General features: G+C 44.4%; 4 protein-coding genes across 4 annotated transcripts; 1 reads left to right on the top strand and 3 right to left on the bottom strand.

The window, feature by feature from the left end:
- Positions 1-96: 96 nt before the first annotated feature.
- LOC6542636 (protein phosphatase 1 regulatory subunit 14B) lies at positions 97-12,273 on the bottom strand. The gene is made up of 4 exons (XM_001969887.3): positions 11,859-12,273; positions 1,820-2,116; positions 1,662-1,736; positions 97-1,605 (listed from the first exon to the last, which is right to left on the bottom strand). The coding sequence occupies exons 2-4, from the start codon at positions 2,033-2,035 to the stop codon at positions 1,522-1,524; spliced, it is 375 nt and encodes a 124-aa protein (XP_001969923.1). The 5' UTR covers positions 2,036-2,116; positions 11,859-12,273; the 3' UTR covers positions 97-1,521.
- Positions 12,274-17,266: 4,993 nt separating this feature from the next.
- On the top strand, positions 17,267-21,260 carry LOC6542798 (actin cytoskeleton-regulatory complex protein pan1). Its single transcript, XM_001969886.3, has 6 exons — positions 17,267-17,865; positions 18,035-18,520; positions 18,845-18,963; positions 19,033-19,384; positions 20,164-20,678; positions 20,736-21,260. The coding sequence occupies exons 1-6, from the start codon at positions 17,730-17,732 to the stop codon at positions 21,099-21,101; spliced, it is 1,974 nt and encodes a 657-aa protein (XP_001969922.1). The 5' UTR covers positions 17,267-17,729; the 3' UTR covers positions 21,102-21,260.
- A 437-nt stretch (positions 21,261-21,697) lies between these two features.
- Positions 21,698-24,333, bottom strand: LOC6542600 (ubiquitin-conjugating enzyme E2-24 kDa). The gene is made up of 4 exons (XM_001969885.3): positions 23,991-24,333; positions 22,597-23,218; positions 22,445-22,529; positions 21,698-22,379 (listed from the first exon to the last, which is right to left on the bottom strand). The coding sequence occupies exons 2-4, from the start codon at positions 23,195-23,197 to the stop codon at positions 22,367-22,369; spliced, it is 699 nt and encodes a 232-aa protein (XP_001969921.1). The 5' UTR covers positions 23,198-23,218; positions 23,991-24,333; the 3' UTR covers positions 21,698-22,366.
- A 225-nt stretch (positions 24,334-24,558) lies between these two features.
- On the bottom strand, positions 24,559-26,323 carry LOC6542886 (ribosome biogenesis protein WDR12 homolog). Its single transcript, XM_001969884.3, has 4 exons — positions 26,016-26,323; positions 25,289-25,955; positions 24,984-25,230; positions 24,559-24,917 (listed from the first exon to the last, which is right to left on the bottom strand). Exons 1-4 carry the CDS (start codon positions 26,072-26,074, stop codon positions 24,628-24,630), a joined length of 1,263 nt encoding a protein of 420 aa, XP_001969920.1. The 5' UTR covers positions 26,075-26,323; the 3' UTR covers positions 24,559-24,627.
- Between the last annotated feature and the right edge of the window lie 367 nt (positions 26,324-26,690).

The following is a 26,690-nucleotide window of genomic DNA, read 5'->3' as shown; positions in this document are numbered from 1 at the left end:
CATAATAAATTTCAAAATTATATAAAAAAAGGAGCTCAGTTTATCTACTGTCTGCTTATAACCAAAATGTACATTTTGCAATGAAACGCCAAATAATGTGTTGTCTAAAGCAATTAAATCTTTATTGTAAACTTTTCTTTGCATTTTATAAATATTTTCCGCTAGCCTTTCATTACAGCTCTTCGCACTATTAGCGTACGTTTTTGTGTGTGCTTTTCCAATTTGCTTTTAAATGAGAGTTATGTGCATGATTAAGTGTGAATGGTTTAATGCTAAACTCGCTTAAATAATCGTTATATGCGTTCTTTTAATGTTGCAATGGGTTAATGCGGTGATTAATTGGTTGCTACTAGTATGCAAATAGCATTTTTAAGAAGATACTAATTCGTTTTAGACCTGGTAGAGAGAAGTAGGTTTTGATAGTCTAGGTGTGCTAAAACAGAATCATAATAGCGTATCTTTTCTTCCGCCTATATTGAGCACAATTAAAATACTTTTAAGTGGTTTTTCGATTGCTACAAATTGTTTAGAAACTACTACAAAGAGGTGTAGATTTCGTGGAGCGAAGAAGTGTTGATGCTTTCCGAGGGTATTTACAAATTTTTGAGAGTCGAGCTGTAGTGGATTCGTAATTATTTTATTTACAACTATTACGTGTAGTTCGGGCTTTCTAAAATGCAATTGTTTTTATGGGTTGTGAATATTGTTCATTTCAATTCGATCGATCGCTCAGATCGGTTTTCGAGAACAAAGTTTTGGATGTGCTGTTAAAATTCCGTTTTGCCAGGCCTTACTGTGCTTCTGTATTCCGTATCCGTTTGTACTTGTTGACTGCGCATACAAGATCTTCCTCCTCCACGTTTTGGCAGTGAACCTGAGCTTTCATCTTTGACTTGGTGATCGCACACTTTACATACAAAATGTTCTTTTAGATACTCATATATATGATACTCATGGGTCTATCATGGTATAGATAGGGGATTAAATGAAGCACACACATGCAAATAAACTAGTTTTGCAAAACAACCGAAGTGTAGGGGATTGGAATCCCCTCAAGATTGGATCTAATCGTATTTCTTTAACTACACAGGCTTATCCTTTTGCCATGGTGTTCAATTCAAATGTAGCTGAACATTTGCTTTTGGTTTTCCGGGGCATATCATGTTTGTGTTTTATTAAAAAAATATCATCACAAAATTGATGAAGTATTATGTTTTTGGCGGCATTACACCATAAGCTTAGGGCTAACGATCTTCATCGTGTTCATCATCGTTTTCATGGGTAGCTTAAATTAGGTTAGACTTCAAATTAATCAGCGCAAAGATACAAACTAACAACTAAAGTACATGGAAAAAATCAACACAGTGTTCGAATAGGTAGATTTCAAGACTCGCAACCCGAATTCTTCGTTCTTTGCCTTCCAAGCTAAACTTAATGATCTAGGTTTTGTTATTTCTTGTTGTTTATCTGCATAATATATGTGTAGGTCTGCTGGATGATTTTTCAAATGAGGCATCGCATTTACAGCGTTTTTGCGCGATCCAGCAGATCGCCAATGAACTTCGATATGTCTGATTGCGGGCGTTTGCAGACTGACAGTAATCTCTGCCGAAGAAAAGATTATTAGAACGGTGTTAAGATCTTCAAGTTATTTTACTCACAATAAGATGAGATCTCCTGATGTCATCTGTGTCCATGTCCAGTATCTCGTCAATGTCCACATCGATGGCCTCGTTCTGTTGGTGGAAGTGAACGCAAACAAGGAGTTTAATTTTCGAACAACCCTTTTGAACCCCGACCCAACTTAGGCACTACTTACTGGTGGATCGAAGAGCTTCTGGAGCTCGTCGTAGAGCCACATCTCCACGGCCAGCCGCTTGCGGATGAGGCTCATCTGGTGTGACCCGTACTTGGCCGTGAGGAACTTCTCCCGCCGCTCCTTCACCTCCGCCCCCTTCTCGTTGAAGTTGACCCGGAGGTTCGTCCGGTTCGGCGACCGCTCGCAGTCGTTCATCTGCTCCAGACCGCACTGCATCTTGGGCGATCGATTTAGCGGTACAAGCTGCGCTGATTGAACTTCAATTTGCGGAACGCCTTCAATCAATTGGCGTGGCGGCTGCAATTGAGGAAAACAGTTGGACACATGAGACTCAAGTGGCTGTGTAATTAAATCAATTATTAATCGCCTGTAACTGTGGAGCTGCCGACGAGCCGAGCTTTCCAAATGTGCGTCACACCCATTTCTCTGCTCAAGACCCGTTTTTGTGCCTAAAGGCACTACCAACATCCCGCATCCGTGACTCAGCCAACTCTTGTGCCCTGCAGACCCTGAGCTCTGATTCATACATTCCATTATCTGACCATTTGTGCGCCAGTGGACTTTTTCTATGTCCAGAAATAATGACGACATGCAATCCGAACACTGAGCAGGATTAATTGCTCACGTGTCACTTGGCTTTGTCCCACATATATAAAAATTATGTGACAGCTAATTTAATTAATATGTAGGTAATTCCGGCAGCAGCTGAAAATCTGATTTGAGCTTCACAAATGGTATATCACTACACGTATATACATAGTTATATAAATAAAAGAAGCCAAACCAAAGCTCACGTCGATTTGCTTTTGGGTAAATATTATGATAGAAAACACAGTTTATTTGTGAAAATAGGTCTTAACACTCTTTTGCGATAGAATCAGAAGCTATTAATATTTTAGAACTGTTTACGTAACTGCAGCACCACATGCATAAATAAAGAAATAAGAAACTTTTCACTATGATACACCAACGTGGCATATTATTGAACGGCTGTATTGACTTTTCCTATTACTTATAAGCATATTAAATCCAAGTGACACTTTCCCGTGTTTTCCCCAAATCGACGGGGGAAAACAAAGGTTATTTGGCCCCCCAAACCCGAGTGTCAATGGCAACAGAGGCCGTGGTGCCAGTCACCAGGAAAGCCCCCTTAACACCTATCCACCCCAACTCACAAAGAAACTTGGTATCCTTGATCTACTAACACAAGCCATCCCCAAAAAGCATTCGCCAGCCAACTGTGAGCCTTGAAATTTCCAATTTCCCCCAAAAAAGTGAACAAACTCGATTCACTCTCATTCTTCGGGCCGAACTGAAACGAAATTGAATTGCAAATACTCGCAGTCGAGTATTGAAATAGTTTTCGTTGCTTTTTTTATATTCTCCTTTTTTTTTGTAAGGTATTTCGAAATCGTGGGCCATGTGGCAAACGGGGCAGCAACAACAGCAACAACAGCATTGCATGCATACACACAAAGAGTTTTCCGCATTCGCCGCTAAAAATACATAAACAACAAAGCCCGACCCCGCTACATTTTCACACAGCTGAATTTTCCAGCCCGTGCGAAATCTGATACCAGATTTACCCGAGAGCCATGAGCAATTATGAAACCGGCGTTTAACTTGTCACTCGCATGTCGCCCGGTTAGCGTTCTGCTTCCCGGGGGAGCGAAGAAATCCGGAGATTTGTTTTGCTTTTGAAACATGAGCCGCGCAGATCTGACCCTCTGGGGCAAAGAGTTCCATGCCCGCTATAGTTTTTCTTGGGGCTCTGGCCCGGAAATTACCCTAAACGAAGTTAATTGTGTGGATCCGTTTGGCCTACTACCTACTACCACCTGGAGTGGGGACACTCCTACGGGCTTGCTGCTGATGGACTGGCGACATGATACCATTTCAGAGGTCTGGAGAGCCGTGTGAAGCGGAGGATGAAATTACCATCTTAGAACACCCTCTGGGAATAAGCGAGATCGCTGATGTCTCGAAAGTATGTCCGATCCATTAAGCCTTCTCCAAAAGTTGGAAAAGTTCAGTCGACTATAAGTAGTCATACTCCAGAAGAATGAAGAAACCCAAGTCATTGCATTTTTGGTTTCAAATAGATTTTGGCCCTTTTTACATCACTTGATTACAGGGTATTGTACACCGCGGCAGGTGCAACAAAGGTGTATTGTGTGATTGTTCTGCTGAGTCAACGGTAATTGTGGGATCTAATAAATTATGTTGACTACCGCAAAGCTTATCTAAGGAATTTCCCCAGATTTTCCCAAAGACATCATGCAGAAACAAAAGCAAAAACTATTTGACCGAAGACTTCGAAGGGCGATGAAGTTGAAAGCGGGGCGCTTGGAACCAGAAGGCAAATTATACCCTTATTATTATGGCTTGCCACATCTGATGTTGCAGCTTTGCATAAACACTATGTTGAAATGCCTATGGCAATGCGGCAACAACATGCAACATGTTGCATGTGCAGCGGCAACAGCTGGCCCAGCAGCAGCAGCAAAAGCGGCGCTGGCTGCGAATAAATTTGTATCGAGCAACCCCCTCTGCCCACGCCCCTGCAACGCAGTGTTGCAGAAACTTCCGGCATTGGTGCACAGTGGAAAATTATATATATCGGAGTTAATGTTCTAATATTCAGTAGTGGTAGTACTTTTAGTTTTTGCTTCTAAAAACAGAGAGTCTTCCCAGTGAAATACTATATGAAAGACAAGTAACTACTGTAATTAGCAACTACAGGTGTGCTACTTTTCAGCGTGTAACATTTCTCAAAAGTTTCATGCCACCGGTGCAACTTAATTCGATTACCCTTGGTTCAGTGGAGGAAATTAGTGCGGCTGGTCAGAAGAAACCATTAGATGAATTGCATGCGATGGCAATTTTCGGAATAGTTTCATGCATATGAAATGTGCTCGATGTGGGCAGGAGCTCTCCGCAATGTCCAGTCGCAAGTCGCATTCGAATTAAAAATGTAAATTGGCATTTGGTCTGCCGCTCCTCACTTGCCACAAAAGTGAAATGTCAACGATACATTTTTGAGTGGTTTCCAGACACGAGGACATGCATTGAAGTCCTGCAAGCATTTTCAATCAGCAAACATGATTCGATTTAAAAAGCCCATCCATTAGAGAGGGCCAATCGGATTTCCAGTAACAAAAGCTTCAATTAATAAACGTAAATTTGATGACCCATAAAATGGGGAAATAAAGTCAAATCCCAACCCAGAACCAGAGCGAGTTCAAGACAAAGGCCCAATTTGTTCACCTTCATCAGCGGCACATCCAAATTGATTTTTAAATGCTCCTCCCTTACATCTATATACTCGTATATATCCATATATAAGTTCCTTGGAGCATTTATGGGTAAATGCAAATTGAATGTGTCGCAATCGACTCGGATACATTTTGTCGATTTGGGCTCCCAAACTGGGAATAACTTTTTTGGGCCGGCGCCAAATGACGACTGCAGAAAGTTCATGTTAATTTCAAGGTAATTGTGGATTAATTATACATTTATGTAGTGTTCATAGCCACTTATACGGCTGTAGCTCCATAAAACACTTTGCCACACCACTTAAAAGTGCTCTATAAAATAAAATGGTCATTTAAGCGATTGCCAAAGAAGATTGCCTCCTTATGACTTGGAAAAATACACATTTGTCACACTTCTCAGACTCTTATGCGCATTACGTGGCAGATACTCTTATAGACGTGTTCTAAATCTGGGCTAATGGTTTCGATTTCTTTTTGGACCAATTTGGTCAAAATTTACATATCCAGAAAAGAGGGCATAAATATGATAAGAGAGGCCGAAACCGAAATCAACTTAGATACAGAGTATCTCCCGTATAGGAGAAAACTTTGGGATCCATGAGATCGACTATTGAATGTTTCTGAAAAGTTCATTCAAGCCGGAGTTTTCACATGTACGGGGGAAAAGTGAAATGTGACGGTTTTATGCTAAAGAGCCTACTTTTGTGCCGCTCACAAAGGGGCAGCGTTTGTTAATGCAAATGCTTTATGATTCGCGGGCCGTGAAATCCCCTGGAAAAAAACCCAAAAAAGAACTGAGAAAATTGGGAACGAAGTAAGCTGAAACCAGTTTATGAAATCTCGAATAGAAAGAAACTTAGGGCCCAAATTCATTGATATCGAGCGGTCGCAGTTCCTGCTATCAGATTTGGTGTGCCTCTATTAATTTATATTGTAAATATATTGTTTATTAATACAGCGTTACACAACGGCGGGCTTATCAGCCGGACAAAAAACACCGAATGCGTGTTTAATAATCTGCCAATTGAGTTGCTGTCGCATTTAAATAGACCCATGTATTGCATAAACAATCTTGATAACCCGATGAGTCAGGCACTGTGCACATTGAAGTCGAGCATCCTTCTAATACATTTATATAGATATTTCAGTATAATCTGCGTGTTATTTTTGGCAATCTAGCAGCTGGCTTCTGATTGATGGGCTTCCAGCTTTTTAGACACACGTCTGTCTTTTGATAATTCTACTGCGATCTTACGGACTTTGGTCGCTTGTTAATTTTTAAAGAACCCAAAAGTCAAGCGCCTGTTTGCACATAAAAGCCAAGAAATTAGCTAAAATACGAATTAATCAGCACTTGGCTCATACATTCAGGTAGAAAAATAAGTCGTTGATTAAAGACTCCTAAAATAAATGTTTCACAGTAAAAATCCAACGAATGAAGCCAACATAAAAGCCAAAAGGTTTTCGCAGCAAAAAGTTCTGGCCAAGTTGAAGCTCTCGGATTCTCAGATTGAGCAATCATTCAGTTTGGAATGTGTGTGGTGACTCATTTCGAAAGAAATGTGTTTGTTTCGCTCGCTCTTTTATTTTTTGTAAAATTGAAAAGTTAATTTGGCTTATTGTTTATCCACTTTGGTAGCCCCTTTTCAGACATTTTTTGATTACCCAAATGGGGTTACAAGCCGCAAAAAGCGAAAAATGACCAAAAAGAGGCTTCGAGTGCGGCAGCCTTATGGGTAAATAATTACAAGTGAAAAAACCTACACCTACGTTACTCGCGAGCAGTTGGGGCAGCATTTATGTAGCCAAGTGGCCATTAGGTGGGCAGTGGCCAATTGGCCAAGTAGCCGCCTCCGAGGTCGTTGACCCCCAAGGAGGACGACCCGGGGGGCCTGGAGATGGCCATCTCATATTCGGACTGCTTACTGGGCAGTTGCCAAAAGCGAATTGTCATGGAAAAATGATACACAGCTTTATTTGGCCGGGCCAACAAAAAACCGAAAAGTTTTCCGGCATAAATTACCTTTGGCAAATGTTTGCGCACTTCGGTCGCGAGTTCTCCGTATTCCTAAGTCCGGGGCGGTCCACTTGACATGGTTTTCGAGGCGGAAAAAATCAAATGAAGTACAATGGCTAAACTGTTCTTGCGAGCATCGTGTTTGCTGGCTAATTCAATGTTTACGCAATGTTTTCGTCGTTCTTGGCTCACTGCGAAATTGCGTCACGAACTATGGGAAAATGTTCGACTAGGTGTGAGAAATCTCGGTGAGTGATGGTCGCAAGTGGAATAAAAGTTTTGCCATTTATAAATAGATGTCATTCCGAGTCATCGTGTCCAACGGACTGGCCGACATTTGGCAAAGGTGGCCGAAAATAGATGTAGCTTCTCTAATGGAGATGGTGCAATGCGAAAACTCATAGTCCACACCATATAAGCATGCCAAAGATATGTCGGAAAATTCAATACGATTTAGGGGAACCCTTTAAGTGGTAAGTTCTCCACAAAATCGCATCCGCTGCCCAGTTGTATTCTTGGAAGCCCCCACTGTTATCTCTCGATTTCCTGTAAATGTTTATTGCGTAGGCCCGCGTGTGTTTACTCCATAGTTGCGCTGTACCCATGGATGAAACCCCCATCTGCCCACGCCCCGTTCCAGTTCCCTACGGAGCGAACGCCGGTTCGGCAATGAGATGTGCCCGAACTTGGGGTCCCACTCCAGAAATCAGGTAAATCGATAACATGAGCACACACCGCACGCATTTCAAAGTCACAAAAGGCATGGATGAGGTTTGCTGGGGTGGATTCCTATCGCTGGGTTCTAAGAGCGGGGAAAACAGAGCAATCAACAAATATGTGCACTTGCATATTTACGTCTGGCTGCGTGTCAATACTGAAATGTCTGTGAATAACAGAGGCAAATATGTGTGTAAGTAATAAATCGAGCAATAGGAACCCGATGAGGGGTGGTGAAATCACGGAAACCACACGCAAAATGCACACAGCCAGTCAAGTTCATTGTACACTTGTGTTTATGATTACGCTGGTAATGGATCCACTATGGTATCCAAAGTTCTCGGGCACTGCCAAAGTCATAAAGCCATCAAACAAATGGGCCCGCACTGCGTTAGTCAGCTGCACTGTGAGAAAAGGGGTTCAGTTAGGCCGTGCATGAACTATTTTTCATCGCAAAAGAAGCCTTGTTTCAGAATTACGCCTAACCTTTGTATTTATTTGTATTTTTAATAAGCTAGGAGAATCAAAATATCGGTAAGTTTTATGTTTTCCCCTATTTATAATTTTAAATATTTTATTTAATTTTAAATATTTTATTATACCGCCTACTTTCCGGAATAAAGCCTATTAAAATACCCTTAGTTGTGCTATAAATGCGATATTTATATATTCCCATTACAGTTTGGAGCCATTTGTGAGAATATGATTATGTACAAGTCATTAGAAAGTACTGTAGAGCATAAACGATATTCACATACTACTCTGTTTATAGTTCGCCTTTATGCACACACATCATAAAAGATGCAACGAGCTGCGAGCACTGCCACAATGGAGCCCCTCTATTAATACACCGCGCACATACATGGGGCACGCAGATACTCGTATGTGGGGCTATATAGTTGTGTTTATAAGTGCGGCTTATGGCAGCAATCACATTACACATACGCCATGTCGGCCGCCGTCGATTGTCAGCTGTCCGCAGTGGGTTAGAGTTCAATGATTGCGCGATTCCTCCAAGTACATATGTACGTATATCCGCTACTCCAGTGATTCTGATTCATTTTCAGTGGTCTGAAAGAAACTGCAGTGCAACTGCAACTTGCTTCTGATTGGAAGCCGTGCTGCAAGTTATTTATGAATTCAAATGTATGCAGCTGTTCTGCGCGCTCGTGCGGCTCAGAGCAGTAACTTCTAATTAGAGGCATTACTAACATAAAGTGAGCATGAATTTATTTATACTTCCGCTTTGAATAACGATTTCAACGCTTATGAGCCCCTCCAAAGGTCCATCACAATCCATCATCGTTTCTGCATTAGCCATGAAACGCATAAATGGTGAGATGCAGTTCATTCGGTTGAACACTCCCCAATCTCGATTGGCCAAAATGGATTTATCTGTCATATATCACTCTTTCTACCTGCTACACATACGGGCCTTCCGTTAGATTTCAATTTCGAACGAGCTTTCAAAACATTTCCGTTGCGAGATATAACTCGGTGTATCTCCAGATAGCATTATGCCGAACACGTAGGAATACAAAGTAAACGGCAACACGGCCGAAAATTGCTTATTAATCTTTTTGACGAAATCGGCAGAACGATTCATTTGAGACGTTACGTTCGCTCTGTCAGATACAAATACACACACGTATGTGTATATTTTTTCCGTTGAATTTGAAACGTTCTTTGTTATTCTTTGGGCTATTCTTAGACGGCCCAGGATGTTTGCAACTGCCCAGTGGTTTGATGTTTGGTTTCGTATGAATTATGGTCGCTTGGCATTTAGCGCAGCATTCGCTGGGGTTCAAGTTCATCTGGTGATCTACAACCGCGATGGGGAACTTCTTGGGGCGACCTTCGCGGCAGACAAAGCGCTAATCTGCAATCTGCCAGCTGAGCTCGTTGGCGAGTAAACAAACAAGCAGCTGGGCCCGTATCTCAAATCGATTTTCTACCCAGAAAATCTGTCTCGAGTCGCGCCAGACAATGGAACCCAAGACCCGCTACGGATACACCCGCAGAGAGCGTGCGTAATGAGTTAAAGATACATTTGCCTATCACCAACTGTATCTGTATCCGTATCCGTATCTGCATCTGTATCTCTGGCCGTTCAGCTGCAGCTTTGACACGCTTCTGAGCACCCTGTAAACACATATCGATTGAGTGGCAAAAGCGAAAAAAATAGAAGCTAGTGCAGCAAAATATGTAAGCATGTCAGAATCATTGGACGTGTGTCCAATACCCAATGTACGTATCTTGTATCTGTATCTGTATCTGGTGGCGTGCCTGTTTTTACTGCACGGTGCACAGTGATTAGACACAGGCGGCCGCAAAATGTTATGACTGCGAATAAAACCAGGTTACAAAACGCAGCAGACACAACATAAAAGAAATTACGGCTGCCGACACACATTATGCGGCCATAAACTGGCACCAGCATCCAATTTAACACACACCGCCGAGAAAAGCGAGTCTGCGATTGATAAAAACTCAATTAGGCCGGATTGCATTCTTGCCCACTGGAGTAGTTTTAGTCTGGCCAAAGAAGTTGCCATCGCACAAGGGATTCCCATTCAGCGAAATGGTTGACCGTACTTCCACATTAAATAAATTAAATATAAATAATATAATATAAGATTCTTTGCTGCAGAAATATGACTTGCATCATGACTTAAATTATAATTCCTTGAAGATATAGTGACATGAGGCATAGGTTCAACTTCCACAAGCGGTACATATTATATTTAAATACATATGTATGTTAATAGCTTTAGGAATACAATTTGTATGCATATTACTTAAGATAATAATATGTGGGAATAAGAATTAAGGAGCTTTAAATTTGTTTGACAAATACCGGTCTGGGCAGACTCCAAGGGTCAACAAAACCTCTATTGACTTCGTTTTTCTGTGAAGCGAGCCGATGTTAATGCTAATATTTGCCAGCTAATTTGGCCGCTCAGACGACGACTTCTGTGCTTGGATTTGCGGGCTAGCACAAGATCTGCGTCTGACCGAATCCGAATGCTAATCGGAATTCAAGCGCATCCCGCTGGCTGGGTTCTACCTACCAGAACTCCCCGATCCCCCCTCGGAAAAGCGACTGCCAGTTGGGAATTGGAAGCGTGAAGCGCAGTTGCGTTTTCGTTACGTTCCGCTGGATGCGTGGCCGAAAGACCACCCTTCGCTGCCAATAAAAAGTTTCGTATATGAAGTTGTAAAATGGGAGAGATACTCGCGCCAGATACAAATAAAAACGTAAACGAGCCAGCAACCACTGCATAAAATTCCGCAGCTCAACACGCACACGGGCTGACTAGCTCTTGCTGCAGGTTTTCAGCTGGCCAACTCAAACTCGAACTCGGCTTCTGTGCCGCAATGTCTGCGGGTCTTAATGGTAATGGTACTGGAAATGGAAGCGGTGGGGTATGGGCACTGCGATGGGGATGGAGAAGGGGACCAGATCTGGCCCCGAAACTGGGAGTGGGACTTCGCCTGGGACTGGACAGGTGGCTGTGACGGGCACGCTTCTCCTGGACACTGGACACTAGCCACTGGCCACTGGACACTGGCCACTGGACACTGGCCAGCTGAAACAAATCGACCCGATCGACTGGTCTACGAGCAGAACAGAAAATAAAAAAACAGGCAACATTTTCCGGTTCTCGAATGCGATGAAAGTTCTGGGTGTAAAACAGCATTTTCATTTTGTGTTAAACAATATTAGCTGAAGTTGTCCAGAATACCAGCTCTTATTGGTATTTGACAAATATATTATACGAATCCCCAAAATGATTCTTACGTAGTAAAAGATCAACAAAATGAAGAATCTTGTCTGGTATTTTTAGCATATCTAAAAACACATCATTCAAACTTTTTTATAATACTTTACAACACCTAATGAACTTCATGCCTAAACTTCATTTTTTGCTTGTTAAAATATAATATATCGTTACGACACCATTAGAGGCTGGTGTACTTAAGTCTTTCACATTTTGTGAATTAATACTAATGTTCAAATAAAATTTACTTTTGGCAGTTTTCCAGCGGTGGACTCGACGTGGTTCGGTCTGTATTTGGCTTAATTGCAGCGTCTAGTTCTCGACTGAAATTTCACTAGCCGAGATTTTTAATTTATTTTCTTTTTTGCTGGGGCTGGCGCCGCTTTAGGATTTTCCACTTTTCTACTGCTGCTGCTGCTGCTGCTGCTGCGACTTTCTGCTCAATGAAATTTTCATTTGCACGAGAGCACAATGAGGGCGAAAAGCACAGAAGCACACACACACGGCGACGTCGAGCGGTCGGTTTGTTTAACTGTTTGTTTATAAAGCGGCAGCGGATTGCCCGGAGTTCGGATACTGTATCTGAATGGTATGGTTGTGGACCTAGCAGCTCGGAGCTTAGCACGCGCAGCCGGTGAGCACCAAAGAAAGACTGAACTGAGTCGGCGAATGGAAAAGTATCTGCCGGATACACACCACTGTTACGCCAACAGTGCCCTCTCAGCCGCTGTTAACTCTCTGTGTTTGCTCGCAGAGTGCGCGGATTTACTGCTGATTTGTGGGTTCGTGGATTCGTGGAGCTGGAGCCGCGTACTATGGGTATGTGGTGCCACTGATGACCACCGGCTTAGCACCCAGTGCTTCGGGCACCAATGATTCCAGCTAGATAATCCAAAGTCGCGATCTTTAAATTTACTATCTTGCTAGTCGTAAAATGTATTTATAGGGCTCGTGCTATTTCCTATTAGATTCCTTTTATACTGCTGAGAATTGCCGAAGTCACACTCTTACTAAAATTAGTTTTATGCCATTCCTTAATTTACGTAAGAGATCAACAAACCATCTTGTGACTATGTCGTATCACAATGAGATATGTAAAAATCAGTATAATACTACTTTCAAAACCTTTTTGAACAAATGTTTGATATCTAAGTAGATTTGAAGTGTAAAATAATTAAAGAATATAATATTAAGGTAAGAAATAAATGAATTATAAAATTTCCTGCACTATCTATAACATTTTATTAGGGGGAATACAAAATGGGAAAATGTTTTTTGAGCCGTGCTACAAGGAAGTATATTTATTTTCAGTATCCAGTGGGTTCTATTCCAAAACTGTCACGGTTTTGAACACTGTCAGCGCTTCAGCTTAGAATTTCTAAAACAAAGGCCCCGTCGACTGCAACATTTTGGGGGAGGGAATGGGTAGTAGTGTAAAGAGAGAGAGAGAGAGAGAGGGAGAGAGAAGAAAGCAGCAGCCGAACTGGTCAAAGTTTACAGTTGGAGCGGAAAAAGCGGCTGTGCAGAGCCATTGACCATAAACTTGAAAACATAACAGAGGCTGAAACGTTGTCAACTAACAGTGATTGAGAGTTAACAGGGGACGAGAGTCATCAGAATTTCAGCCACATTCGGCTGCCAATTATGCTCGGCATTGGAGAATGGAGATGGAGAATGGGGCTTAACACAATGTGACAGACGTCACTCAAATGGCCAAGAAGCGAGCGGAAAAAGTGAGCACAAAGCGTTTAAGAAAATCAATAAATAAATATTTGAAGAGCAGAGCGGATGTTAGGCCAAGATGTCCCGAGCCTTAATTACCTTTCTTTGACTTTTTGACAACGCATCATCTCGTTGGCCACGAAAGTAATAAGATATTTATGCGGCACGAGCTCCACTTTCCTCCTACACTTTAAATATTAAAGTTAACCGCGCATTGTCTTGCATAAGATACACTACTTGAGACGGCTGACGGCCAACACTGCGTATGCTTAATTTTGAAGTGCTTGAATATTCAATTGGTAGAAGGGTCCCTTGAACCCTGCCTTTCATTCATTCGTCCTGGCTTTGTTTTTTGGCCAAATCATTGAACCCAAGTTCCAGAGTTCATCTCGGGGCAGCATCTTCTGGCCCCTGGAATTCCGTCTGCTCTTAGCCGTGTTTATGGCCCCTTGTTGCGCATTTGCTGTGCGGTTAAGCCAGTCGTTGCCAACACACGAAACCAAGGAGCATCGTCACTGGCTGGTTTCTTGACGCCCCAACTTTTTGTATGAGAAATACGCTTTTATGCTCCCCATTAATCCCATTTGGCCACCCTGCCTGCCGCTCAACCTCTCGAAAGCAACGAAAATAACGAAAATTACGAATATAACAAAAGCTAAAATTGGTTTAATAGTCGCGACGAAGTCTGGCCATTTCAAAGTTTTTCTTCATTTTCCTTTTGCATATAATTAATGATTAGTTGGGTCAGTTCATCAGTCCATGGTTTTAGGGGCTTGGCTTTGGGCATCAGTATTTGGCTTTCATTACCTTTTCTCGGTTTTAAAAGGTGGAATAAGTCTGATGAAAAGTGTGACTAAGCGCAGTGGTAATGATTAATGTTGAAATGGCTTATGGCCTTCAGTTGCAGTTTAACATTTCATTAATTTCATATTGTCTTGATTTATCTACAGGGTTCGATTGTCTTTATCTTGCTGTTAGACTCATCATTGTTTTGTGGTTTTCAACTATTATGATATCTTTTTGCATATTTTACACACATTTTTCTTTTACGTGCTCGGTCCAAGTGGTTTTTAAAGCTCTATTATGTAAACTGGGCAACCATTCAATTTTTCATTCTTTTCGTGTCACAAGCTCGATAAAATTATCTTTGGCTGCCTTAACTTTAACTTAATATCGTGTCCAACCATTTAAACCTTATTTATGCTGAGCTCAAAGGCTTAGTTTGCTCTTCAACGGGGGATCTTTAGCTACAGATACCCCCTTGATGAAGCCTCTGATCCAAACGAAACCCATATATCTTGTTGGTTAGTTTGTGCTTCTGCTTTAGTTGGAGCAGGCTGTGAGATTCATTCATTCGCTGTGTTAGTTTGGCTTTTGTGCGGGCTAAGTGCGGGAATTAAATAGGGAGAGCAGCTAGTAACAGCTTTCTGGCGAAAAATAAAAACACGTTTTTCGGCGGCAAGGCCACATACAAAACAATACAAAATACCATCAGGTATGTACATCTGGCCCACCTGGCGGCTGATGAAGATCCCGGCCCCAGCACGTCTTGTCAGTCACATCGCCCTCAAAGCCCATTTCCCACTCCCAGTTCCAGAGTCCCCCATCTGGCCATCCGGACCGCCTTCTTTGTGGTTCGTCTGGCGAAATTTCCATTTCGTTAAATGTGGAGAATTTACGGGCTCGCTGGCTGCACGTGCACATGTCCTTTCTGTCCGAAATGCTTTACGAGTCCTGGCAGTCATTTGGATTTTGGGAGCTGCGCCCCGGGGGCGACTGGGGGATTTTCTAAATTTTTCTTTCGGTCCCCGACTTCAATGTTATTGAACTTTGGCGTCTCGACGTCTGTGACATGAGCGACTAAGTTTCTCGGATAACGCAAATAAATTTGAAGGAGCCCATAGACTTGGGCCAGCAGAAGTGCAGTAAATAGATACAAATGCAAGGATATAGTAAGCTACACTTTGCGACGGGGGCATTGTGCACTTGTGTCAATAACCCTTATTAGTTGCAAAGCACAAACTCCCACGAGTCATGCAAGCTCGTGCAATTTTCTTGGAAATTCGTCGAAGGACGACATTCTGCAAATGCTTTGTGGCAGACAAAAACTTTGACTGGAAAAGGATTAAGGTATAGGTACGGAGTATACGGATAATTGCTTCAAAAAAGTCCCTCTTTCCCTCTTTATGCAGCAATTAGAGGCAAACCCTCAGCCATTTCAGTTCGGTGCTAAATATAAATGCAAATCACTTTTTAGTTGCATGTAATCACCAGCCAAACACCCTGCAACCACCCCAACTTCCCGAATGCCACGCCCTGCTTCCTGTGCCGCCCCCTGCTCCGCACTAAAAGCATTAACATTGCCAGTGGCAGCGGAGCAAAACCAGAACTGAAGATGCAATTCAGGCGGAGCTGCTGGGACTCGGATTCTCTCTTAGTTGCGCCACTTTAAAGGGTGAAAGGGCACAGGGATGGCATTTTTCAGATACTTTACTTTAGTCGCTCTGTGGTGAGCACTTGAATCGCTGGTGATATTTCTACCATAAAGTGTGTTGTAAAACTAAACAAAATAGTGTGCAACTCATATGGCCAGTGTTTAGAAACGAAAAGCTAAGCAATGATGTTTGATGATGATTACACAAATTTAGTTTTTTATTCATTGCAAATGAAAATTCCTATGAATTCCTATGAAATTAATTACAGGGTACTCATGAGGTACAGACGACGCACTCGCAGCTCCCCCAACTGTACACACATACATACGCGGAGAGGATGCCCACTTGGGTGACGTGACTCCGTGAAATATGCAATGGTTTTTTGTTATGTTGCTACCAGACTTTCGCATTTTGCCCACTTTATGGCTCCAAATGCTGTTTCCCCTTTACGACAGCCCCTCACCCGTGACTCTCGTGACCCTCTGCCGCCGCCCCTGTGATTGTGTTGTTGTCTTGCAACTTGCCCAAAGGGGTTGCATACTCGCCGCCTCCGCCGCCGCCGCCTTTGTGTTCGCTGGGCTTTTGTGCAGCAAGTTGGTCGGTGCAGCCGTCGGGCCGGGTGTTTTAATGGGCGACAGGGTGCAGGATGCAGCTGAGTGCTTAACGCTTTGTTTTCATTAACATTGCTAAGTTGCCTCTTCAGCGGCTTTAAGCTGTGCGACGGAGCGGCGCATGCGTCGAAGGCGCTGTTAGTGCACAGAGTGTCCTGCTGCAGGACCTGCAATTAGCAGCTCGCGATTGGAAGCCCTAATGACATGAAACCATACGTATACGGGCATATCAACATGCCGTGTGCTTTTGGTAGTGCAGCAAACCTGTGCGATGAAGCCTGCTGTAATTGAGTTCCGTCAGCCGTCTTTTCACAAAGGCGAACCACCACCAGCACCACCTACTGCCATTCCCACACCCGCAGTTAAATTATTAAAGTATCTGTAGGCAAGGTAAAGGGTAGGAGCTTTTATCGATTTTCATTGTCACACGGAAAGGACTCTATAAGATTTTATAATATAAAGTGATGAAGGCTATAACTCTTATAATACTTCATGTTCATGAACTATAATTATAGGATTAAATGAAGATTATGTAGTGATAAAAATATAGCATTCTTCTATTTTTCAGGTGTAAATGCAACTTTAAAATCTTTATGGACTTTCGTTTCTTTTCTAACCATTCAATGCTCCTAATTTTAAAATATTTTTTCTCTCTGTGTGGGCCACGTTTGCGGTTTCAAAACACAGACACCTACGAAAAGAATGCTGTGAAAGGTGGGTCGACATCCCCGGATATTATTGTTGTCAATTGACAATATGCATTACAAGATCTGCAAGGTTGGGGTTGAAAGCTCAAACATATGGTGGCTGCGCTGGGGAGGAAAGCTTTCCAATTCCAGGGGAACGTATGGGGTGGTGGAATGGGCACTGGAAGTCGGCGCTATCGATACCAAAGCACCCAACAGCTGATAAGGAAAGCTCCATGTTGCTGGGGGTGAAAAAGCTGCGCGAAGAGGGTTTCCCAGTTTTCCGAACTACTTCCAGTGGTTTACATTTCGCCAGCCATCGTGTACTTGTCACAAAATCCAGAGAAAAGCAAGCAAAAAGTATAAATAATCAGTAAAATAATGGAAAAGCAGAAAAAGTTCACAAAGTGATTCGATTCGCGTACTCAAGTGCAAATTGCAGAAACGCGTGCTGCGGTGGTTTTAAGCTTCTTCGCAGCCCGAAGAAAGGCCAAAAATCAATAGGCGTGTTAAATTTGTAAACACGGCAAGCCCTCGGACCAGCCCCTTTCGGTTTCCTGGCCACTCCAACCCCGATCCCCCAGTGAACTGTGACCGCCAGCTGCCCGAAGAGAAAAGGCCCAGTCGCGACCGAAAAACCGCAAAAATAACCATTAGCCAGCGCAATGATTGCCAACCTGGCGTTGCCCTTCCTGCTGATGATCGCGGAAGCAGCAGCCACCGCGGAGCAGGTGGAGTACCTGCAATCTTCGCCGGCGGAGCACCGACTCAGCAAGCGCATGGATCTGGAGGTGTGCATAGGTGAGGCCTACTTCATTACCCACATCCATCTTGATGGTGCGAGTCTTTTGTTTGTGAGTCTATGCCCATAATAACTCAATAATCACCTGGTAATAATAGTAGCAGACCACAAACTTTAACATGAGACCATTTACGAGCTTTGGCAGTTTCTTTGGACTTCTGCCAACAGGTCACTTTGACGTGCATAAAAACACCATAATCCGGACGGGAGAGTCCCAGGCGATTGGAGGAAAGTACCTGCAGGGCATCGAGTTGGACACCATCGAGGAGTGCGAGAGGCTGTGCTGCGAGACGGACGCCTGCGATGTGTACATCTTCGAGCGGAAGGCGGGGGGCTATTGCTACCTCTTCGAGTGCGGTCCTCCGGAGGATTTCCGCTGCAAGTTCACCAGGCACGCCAACTACACGAGTGCCGTGCTGAACCCCCAGCCGAAGCCCGTCGGCGAGTTGGTGACCACGCCGCGTCCGCAGCTGCCCCACATCCACAGCAACAATGTGTCGCAGCAGGAATGGGAGCTGAGCAACCTGAAGCTGAAGCCGGAAGCGCGCGACAAGCCCACAGTTTCCACCGCCGCAGTGGTGGCTCCCACATCGGGAACGGGTGCGGGTGCGGGCCTGGGTGTGGGCCAGTCGCCAGTCTACCAAGCTCAAAGTGGTGAGTTGCGGCTGGGTTGTCGATACCCGGTACTTCTTATACTTCGAGGGTATATGCGACTTTGAACTTAAATTAAAATATATGACACACACATCTGAGATCTAAATCAATCCAAAACTAAAAGAGAGAAAGTCGCTGTAATTAATATGCTATATTTTATTATTATAATTATATCCCTTTATTTTATTTTCCTATCATGTTTAAGACTTTCCACGCAACTCTTTTGAAAACCTAGGAAAAATTGACCCTAAATTAATGATTACCTTGTAGTTTTGATTGCTCCCCTCTTTCATTTGAACGAGCAACTAACGTAACCATTTTCAGTTCCCGCCGCGCATTGTGGACGCTTCCAGTTCACCTGCCACTCCGGCGAGTGCATCGCGGTCTACAATGCCTGCGATGGAATTCCCCAGTGCGAGGACGGGAGTGACGAGGGACCGGAAGTGAGTTGCACTTTCACCTCCAGCCATACACACACTCCCTCAACCGCTAATTGCTAACCCCATTTTCAGTGCAACACCGTGATGTCGACGGCCACAAAACCGGGCACTACCAGCAGCAATTTGGAGCCCATGGTGCCCGCGAAGCCCATGGTGCAGCAGTATGTGCCCGTGCAACAGCCGCAGCAGGTCGTGGCCCAGCAGATGCAGCAGCAGCAGCAGCAGCTACCACAACATGTCATTGTTCTGGGTCCACCACCACCACCGCCGCCTCCACCGCCCATGGTGAACAATCGGGAAGATGCCGCCGCCTGGGCCAACCGCAAGATGATTGCCGAAGGGCAGCAGCAGCAGCAGCCACTGCCACAGCAGCAACTGCAGCAGCAACAGTCATCGCAGCCAAAGGCGGAGATCATAAGCACGGGTAAGTGTAGATAGTGGGGCGTAGGAGAATATAGTTAAGATTAAAGGTTAGATTACAAGTAGAATATAGAATATTTGCTAGGCAGCTGTCGTATCAAAACAATATGATTATACTCAAAGATTCGATTTTATGATCATTAGGAGTACAAAGATTAGGAAACGAGACATAGTGTACGATATAGTTCCCAAGTGTTCCTTTGACTGTTAACTAATCCACAGAATCTTCAACGCTAATGATTCGAGTTTGGCTATGAGGTGATGCACATGATTATATGGTTATTTTCTTGATTTATATTTTGTTGTATTTATTTCTCACACCAAAGTAACCCAATCCCATAGTAAAGCTGCTGCAGCACCGCGCCTGTTGCATGAAGTTGTTAATTAAAGTCGATTGAATGTCCAGCACCAATTAGGCATAGCCAGCGAAACTAAAAATCGAGTAAATATTTATGAGAGAAGGGGAAGGGAATGGCGAATGATTCCCGGAGGCTCCGGCGCTCCAGCGCGACATTAGCACACAAATGGCCGGCACAGCACACGCAATGATCCCACTGCTGGGCCGCTTGGCCACTGTACACTGGTCCCCTTGTGCGGGGGCTTTTCTGCTGGGAAAATCGCAAATAGCCCATCCGTTTTCATTGTGTGAAATGGGAGCTGCCGTCGCTCGAAATTGATTTACGGATATTTGTGCACTGTGCGTGCTGCGCCTCTGTCTGGGCGTAATTAATTCAATTAGCTGTGCGTTAACCGGGAGACACACTTCATGCTTCCTTGTTGCAGATGCGCAGAGCCACATATTCAGCCACAAAGGCGGCCTCCAGCTGCAGCAGCCGGCGAACGGACAGGGGCCCCCGCCGCCTCAGGTTCCGGGTCAGATGGCGGGAGCAGCGCAGGTTCAGGTTCAGGGGCAATCCCCACCCATGCAACTGCCCGGCTATGAGGCCAATCAGGCTGTGTATGGGATGTCACGCTCCGGAATCTACTTGCCACAGCAGCAAGCTCAGCTCCAGGCTCCTGCTGGCCAGCAGCAGGTGCCACCGAGTGTGGTGTGGCCACAACAGGCTCCATTGGCCCCGCAGCAACAGGCGCCGGTTCAGCAGCCGCAGTCACTGATGCCGCAACAGTCTGGTCATGTCTATGCTGCAGCTCCGGCTAACCAATCTCCACCAGCTGCGCAGCACGTCATGTTGCCCGTCTTGAATGCAGCTCCCGCCTCCGGAAAAAATATGGGTCCAGCGGCAGATGGGGACTATGATGATTACGACGAGGAAACATACACAGAGGCACCAAAAAAGGTAAGATCTAATGAAGTTGTATAGATTATCGTTGACCATTCCTCGTTAAACTCACAGAAGCAGCACAAGCACAAGAAGGTCAAGACGAAGACGGCCAAGGATCCCATTGAACTAGCCTTGGAGCAAAATAAGCTACAGCCGGATGGATCACTTCCAGCTCTGCCCGTTCCCGCTTCTCCAGTCCACGAGCAGTACAAGATGATCCACGACAACCTGGCGATAGAGTTCCGCGATCACGACGGTCACTCGGAGCGCCCTGGTGGGGCAGTCCTCTCGCTGACCCTGGGCCTGCTGGTGACCGCCGCCCTGGCCATTCTCATTGGGTGCAGGATGCGGACGGTGACCCGGAGAGCACGACGACTGGGCGGCAAGACGCCCTACTCGCAGGAGGCGGACTTCCTGGTCAACGGCATGTATCTCTAAGCCGGATGCCTGAGGACTGGGTCGGGGGCTTGCCAAGATTCGTTGTGTTGTTCCAAGTGCGGGGGAGCGTGCGCAGATATATTTACGATTAATTGTGTAATGAAAAACGTATTTTATATAAACAAAGATATATCAAATAAACCTAAAACTTAAACTGAATGATTGCTTACATGTGGACCGATTAAAGAGCCGAAATTATAATTTTATAGTATTTTTTATTTAAGTTCCTTTCCATTCTCGTTTTTAGTTTTGTTTTGGTTACGAAAAAAACTTACAATTACTTTTTTACGAAATCTTGTTCTCAGTTTTTTCAATGATGTGACACTGACTGGTTTAGTCATTAAAACTACAAAATAGTAGGAAGTTGGTTTTTATTTATATTCTTGTTTTATCCTTTATATATCAGCATTGTCCTCGTAATTGCCTTCGTTTAAATTAACAAATTTCGCTGTGGTGGAGCCCTTTTAATGTTCAAGTCTAAATCATTATTACTGAAAGGTTTTTGGCCATAAAACAAATTTCGAACGCTTAAAAATATCACATTAAAAAATTAAACCGAATCCGATTTTATATATAAATAACAGAAATTCATTTAATTTTGTTTTGGAATTTGGAATAGGTTGTCTTAAGTTTTGTATACATAGATTTATTTTCGTTTTTCGTTTACCACTTCATTTTAAGTCTTTTGTTGTTGAGAATTTTCCTTGCTGTGGCCAGTTTTTGAATGAAAATCATCTTTTACGAAGTTTACTGCCCTGACATTGGTTGCATCTATATTTACGCATTAAAATAGGCTTTTCTCTTTACTCGTTTAGCTCCATTTTCACTTAACACTGTACACATATAATGTAAACTAATTGTATTTATATTTATTATGCAGTTGAATAGTTTATAGTTTAATATGTCAATGTGCAATTTATGATGCAATTTTTCATCGAATGTGTTCCTCTCGTTTGACTCGTTACAATGTTTTCGGTTGCTAAGCGATCTAAAAACAAAACTAGTTTCCGAAAAATACAACTCAAGAAATCTCCAAATGTTTTTACAACTTCTGTGTTAACGCGATATAAATATAGACTGAAGTGGATCGACTGGCTGTTGGCGGTTGCTGTTCGTGTTACGGTAGTTGTTACTGTTAAATTATTAGTTATCGTATTTTAATATATATTTATAAAATAGACTTTCTCCGTTGCAAGATGCGAATTTTCGTTTCTGTTGTTGCAGTTTTCGGTTTGTGGTACATGTGCGATGCCAGAACTTACGCATCATGTTGCGTACCTAAAAAACGAGCACACAGATTGCACAGATTAGTTGGTTCACTCGGTTTCCTAGTGGCAACTTACCTTTTTGTCCAAAGACGCGCAATTCGATCGTGCTCCTCACGATTCTGCAAATATTGCGTGGCAATGCTGCCCACCAGCGGATCGGCTGTAATAGTGAAATATATATTTATGAAATCATATTTATTACAGCCTTAGGAAGCGAAATCTTTTACCTGGATTACAGTCTGTGAGCAGGGAGCAAATTGACAGCAAGACCTTTGATATGGTCAGCGCCGGCGACCAGTTGTCCTTGAGTATGTCCAGGCAAATGACGCCCTGGCTGTTGATGTTGCAGTGATAGATGCGCGTGCGGAACGTGACTTTGGGTGGCTTGAAGGGATACTCCGGCGAGAAGTGTATGTCGAGGAAGAAGACGCCGCCCTCGTAGACGGATCCTGGTGGTCCCAGAATGGTGGAGACCCACTCGTATAGGTTGTCGCCCTTGGGCCCGGCACTACAGTTGGGCGGTGGGTCCAGTGTGATCTCGGCCAGCTCCTTCTGTATGCGCTTGGCCGAAGTTCCCAGCGCCTTGGATATTCTGGGCGTTGGTTTGGCGTCCTTGCGCGGCTCATCGCCGCCGCCTGCATTGCTGCCGGAGGCACCTCCGTTGGCGTTGCTGCCCCTGCCACCACGTGCCTGCGGCGTTCCGGCAGACGTCGGCTGGCTGGGATTGTTCACATTGCTGGCCGTTGTGCTGGGTGCACTAGGCGCATTTGAGGTGGCACTGGAGGTGGCCACCTCGGCGGCACTGCCCGCTGCTGGGGTTGAAGACATTTTTGGTCGTGTTCCTTCGAACTGCAAGGAGTAGATGAATGCACGGTTAGAATATGGTTCCAATGAAATAACACAGTACGGTTTATAATCAAGTCTAACCAATTCCGAAAGTAAAGAAGCAACGATTAGGGCCACATTTTTAAGATTTAGGGGATTCAAATAAACCTATTAATTTACTGATTCAAAAAGGAACTTCATTAGAACTGGTGAAATGTTAAGCCGTGACATGTAATCAACGTAGGCAATTTGATACACTAAATTGTAGATTGAAATTTAGTTTTAAAGTGTTATTTGTGTGTAGGATGAGCGCTGGGAGTGAAAAGTGGGGCCAGTGGAGACCGGCAATTGTACGCAAATCTTGGCCGGGGTTTCTCCAGGGTCCTTGACCTGGTTTTCCACCCAGTTTGTGCCCTTTATGACGACAGGGGTTTGCTTTTTTCGCACAAACGCACGCATTTCTATTGAGCAGCGGCAGCGGCCATTTTGGCAAACCCCCGGCTGGAAAAAGTGGGATTTGCCAGGGATTTGTAGTCGAGCTGGTGGGTGCTACTCCCGACCAGGATCAGGTGATAGCTGGACAGCAGTTTGCCCAGTGAGTTTCGAGAGCATGTGCTGCATGCCGCAAAAAATCAATCAGCAGACATTTGCAAAATGCCGCCGCCGACAGCGGAGGATGATGATGATGATGGCGCTGCTTCCGCCGCCTGCAGCTCGATTGCACAATTTCGCGGAATTTGGACGCCGATTCGGTGGTGGTCTATCTTAGGACCAGCCCCTGCTGCACTATACACACCTCACTATCGCAGTTTCTTTCACTTTTTTCTATCACAACACTTGCGAAAATGATTCTGCCTGTGTCGCCTGCTGCCCTCTCGCTCGCACTCTCGCGCACACGGCCTTCGCAGTGGGTGCACGGCTGTTCTGCTGGCGTCCTCGGTGGGTGGCAGTGTGGGCGCTCCAACTCCTCGGCGGTTCACTGTCGCGATCGCTGTTATTTGGCTAAAATTACAGTTGGCAAATTACGAGGCGACGCAGAGCCGTCTTTATCTTTGTTAGAAACTCGATAATTTGTATGTTTGTAGCGAGCTATCGCTCCGGGTCCGTCTCTAGGCGCTCGCGCGGCTGCTCATCGCTAGCGCGCTATCGATATTCAGCTTCTGGCAACCTCTTTTGCCCTTTTCAGCTCTCTGGCAACTCCGCAGCTCCGATTCAAAACATTTGCAAAATTTAAAATTTGTAACAATTTTCTGATTACAGTTAAACAAATTGTGAACAAGAATATTTAACCCGTAAGTTCGAATTTTTGGGCTTCTCTGCGCTTTACCGCCCTCGTCAATTTAAGTGTAGCACACGATATGCAATATTGTTTCAATATTTACTTTAAAGTTTAAACTAGTTGTGTATTTATAAAAAGTTTACAAATTTTAGAATTACTTCGCCTCCGTATCTTCTGCTAGCGCCTTGCGTGATTTGAATACGCGCACCGTGTTATCGACACCACCGGAGACTATGTACTTGGGATTGGACCAGTCGATGTCCAGGACCTTTTCGCCGTGACCCAGCAGATCGTAAAGTGGGGCCTTAGGACTCCTGCAGTCCCACAGCTTGTTCTGGTTGTCATAAGCGCCGGAGACAAATAGGAACTCCTCTGTGGTGGACCACATGACGGTCTGCACCCAGGCATTGTGTCCCAGGTAGGTATTCCGCACCACAGATCCCTCTGAAAGAGCAGAATTATATTCGTTAGGAGTAAGTTCATTGGTAATATTGGAGAATCAGATCCTACGGTTTGTCCTGGGATCATAGAGCCGCAGATTCTTGTCCGCCGAAGCCGTCAGTATCAGGCGATTCAGCTTTGAGTAGCTCGCATCGAATATGGACTTGTTGGTGGATATTTCGGTCTTGATGCCCTCAAGGCTGAGATCCCACACCTTGAGTGTGTGATCCCAACTGCCAGTTAGCAGAGTGGAGGCATCCATCCACTGCACTGCGGAAACGCTCTCACGATGTCCCTGCAGCGTAATTTTGGGGGTCTAAAAGGAACTATAAGGCTGAGTATAAACCTATTTATTAATGTGAAAGACTACTCACTCTCACACCACTCTCCTTCATCCGCTTCGAGCTGCCCTCGGCCGCATCCTCCTGCTCTGCTGACCACACCTTCAACATAGTGTCCCAAGAGCCCGTGGCAAATCTCAGGCCATCCGGACTTACGCTGACACTATCGACGCCTCGCTCGTGACCCTTGCACACGGAGACGCACTCCACCGAGTTGGAGCCCACGTTCCACTGCCACAGCATGGCGGTCTGATCCTGCGAGGTGGATACAAAGCGTCCCGTCTCCTCGTCCAGCGATATCCAGTCCACCGCTTTGATAGGCGCCGTGTGACCAGAGATAGTGAGAATGTGCTTGCCCTTGTTTGTCCACAGATTCAGGGTGTTGTCATAGCAGCCGGAGAGGATCCACTTTCCACTGGCTTTCACCGCCGACACCCAGTCGTCGTGAAGCAGACAATCCTGAGGCTCTGGTGCCGGAAAGCGCTCCACGTACTCGATTTCGATGGCGTCCTCGAAGCTGATGGCCTTCTCCCGCAGGTGATCGCACAGCCGGCCGCGCAAGTACTCATCAAACACCAGGAAGTCAAAGTCGGTGTCGGACGAGCCATCTTTTTGGCGCAAAAGTGCGTTCACGAATGTGTTTAGCTCTACGGTGGTGACGGTTCCATCGATGGCATACGGCACGTCCGGCACGGCATAGCTGGAATAGGGTATCTTGATTATCGTTTTACATTGGGACAGATTCTAGATGGACACTCACTGCTCCTGCTTGGTTTTCAGGTGCACCTGCACCTGCCCCTCGCCGTTTTCCACATCCATCTCCCGGCCCACGTGCGTTTTTTAGGCTGCGGATTGGGGTGTTCCCGCGTGTGCTTACGACGGTTCTGACTTAACTGCTGTAGGTGGGACCAGCTGTTGACCACTTCACTAGAGGTTATTCCTTTGGAAATTCCTTGTGTTAAATAAAATTAAAAAGAAGCGTGTTTTCAAATGAACGATGGTAAAAGCAACAAATACACGCAAAAGCACTAAAAAAGGCCGAAGTGCATGCCGGAATCAAATCTATCGCATTCCTATCGCCGTGCTTTTATCGAAATTGGTTTGTTATCAACCGTTTCTTGCAATCGGAATTTTCAAATTCAAATTGCAGTATATTCGTTTGAACTATTCATTATTTATTATTAAGATTAGGTAAGTAGGTAAAATTGTTATTAAAAAATTAAATATGTATTTGTGCAGTGAATGGTTTGTTTCTCTAAAATGTTGCACATCAAATGAAATGTATGTATGTATTGCATCGCCACGGTTTTTTGTTTTCCTTTTATATTACAAATAAATACAATCACAGAGATACGAGCCAAATTCGCAATACTGATAATTAAATATTTTTTGCAAGCAAATCAGGCGCTGATGATTTGCTGTAATTTAGCCACTG

This window comes from Drosophila erecta, unplaced genomic scaffold (genome assembly GCF_003286155.1).
Source record: "Drosophila erecta strain 14021-0224.00,06,07 unplaced genomic scaffold, DereRS2 tig00000055-arrow-pilon, whole genome shotgun sequence".
Classification (NCBI taxonomy): domain Eukaryota; kingdom Metazoa; phylum Arthropoda; class Insecta; order Diptera; family Drosophilidae; genus Drosophila; species Drosophila erecta.
The sequence above is the reverse complement of the archived record's forward strand: the minus strand, read 5'-3'. Positions and strand labels throughout refer to the sequence as shown.

Bases quoted from the DNA above. Each gene is read 5' to 3' on its own strand.
- LOC6542886 (XM_001969884.3), bottom strand. From the start codon at position 26,074: ATGGATGTGGAAAACGGCGAGGGGCAGGTGCAGGTGCACCTGAAAACC. The intron at 25,956-26,015 runs GTGAGTGTCCAT...ACCCTATTCCAG, and splicing joins CTGAAAACCAAGCAGGAGCA to CTATGCCGTGCCGGACGTGC. The intron at 25,231-25,288 runs GTGAGTAGTCTT...AGTTCCTTTTAG, and splicing joins TGAAGGAGAGTGGTGTGAGA to ACCCCCAAAATTACGCTGCA.
- LOC6542798 (XM_001969886.3), top strand. From the start codon at position 17,730: ATGATTGCCAACCTGGCGTTGCCCTTCCTGCTGATGATCGCGGAAGCA. The intron at 18,521-18,844 runs GTGAGTTGCGGC...AACCATTTTCAG, and splicing joins AGTCTACCAAGCTCAAAGTG to TTCCCGCCGCGCATTGTGGA. The intron at 19,385-20,163 runs GTAAGTGTAGAT...TCCTTGTTGCAG, and splicing joins GGCGGAGATCATAAGCACGG to ATGCGCAGAGCCACATATTC.
- LOC6542600 (XM_001969885.3), bottom strand. From the start codon at position 23,197: ATGTCTTCAACCCCAGCAGCGGGCAGTGCCGCCGAGGTGGCCACCTCC. The intron at 22,530-22,596 runs GTAAAAGATTTC...TCACTATTACAG, and splicing joins GCTCACAGACTGTAATCCAG to CCGATCCGCTGGTGGGCAGC.
- LOC6542636 (XM_001969887.3), bottom strand. From the start codon at position 2,035: ATGCAGTGCGGTCTGGAGCAGATGAACGACTGCGAGCGGTCGCCGAAC. The intron at 1,737-1,819 runs GTAAGTAGTGCC...TTCCACCAACAG, and splicing joins AGAAGCTCTTCGATCCACCA to AACGAGGCCATCGATGTGGA. The intron at 1,606-1,661 runs GTGAGTAAAATA...TTTCTTCGGCAG, and splicing joins TCAGGAGATCTCATCTTATT to AGATTACTGTCAGTCTGCAA.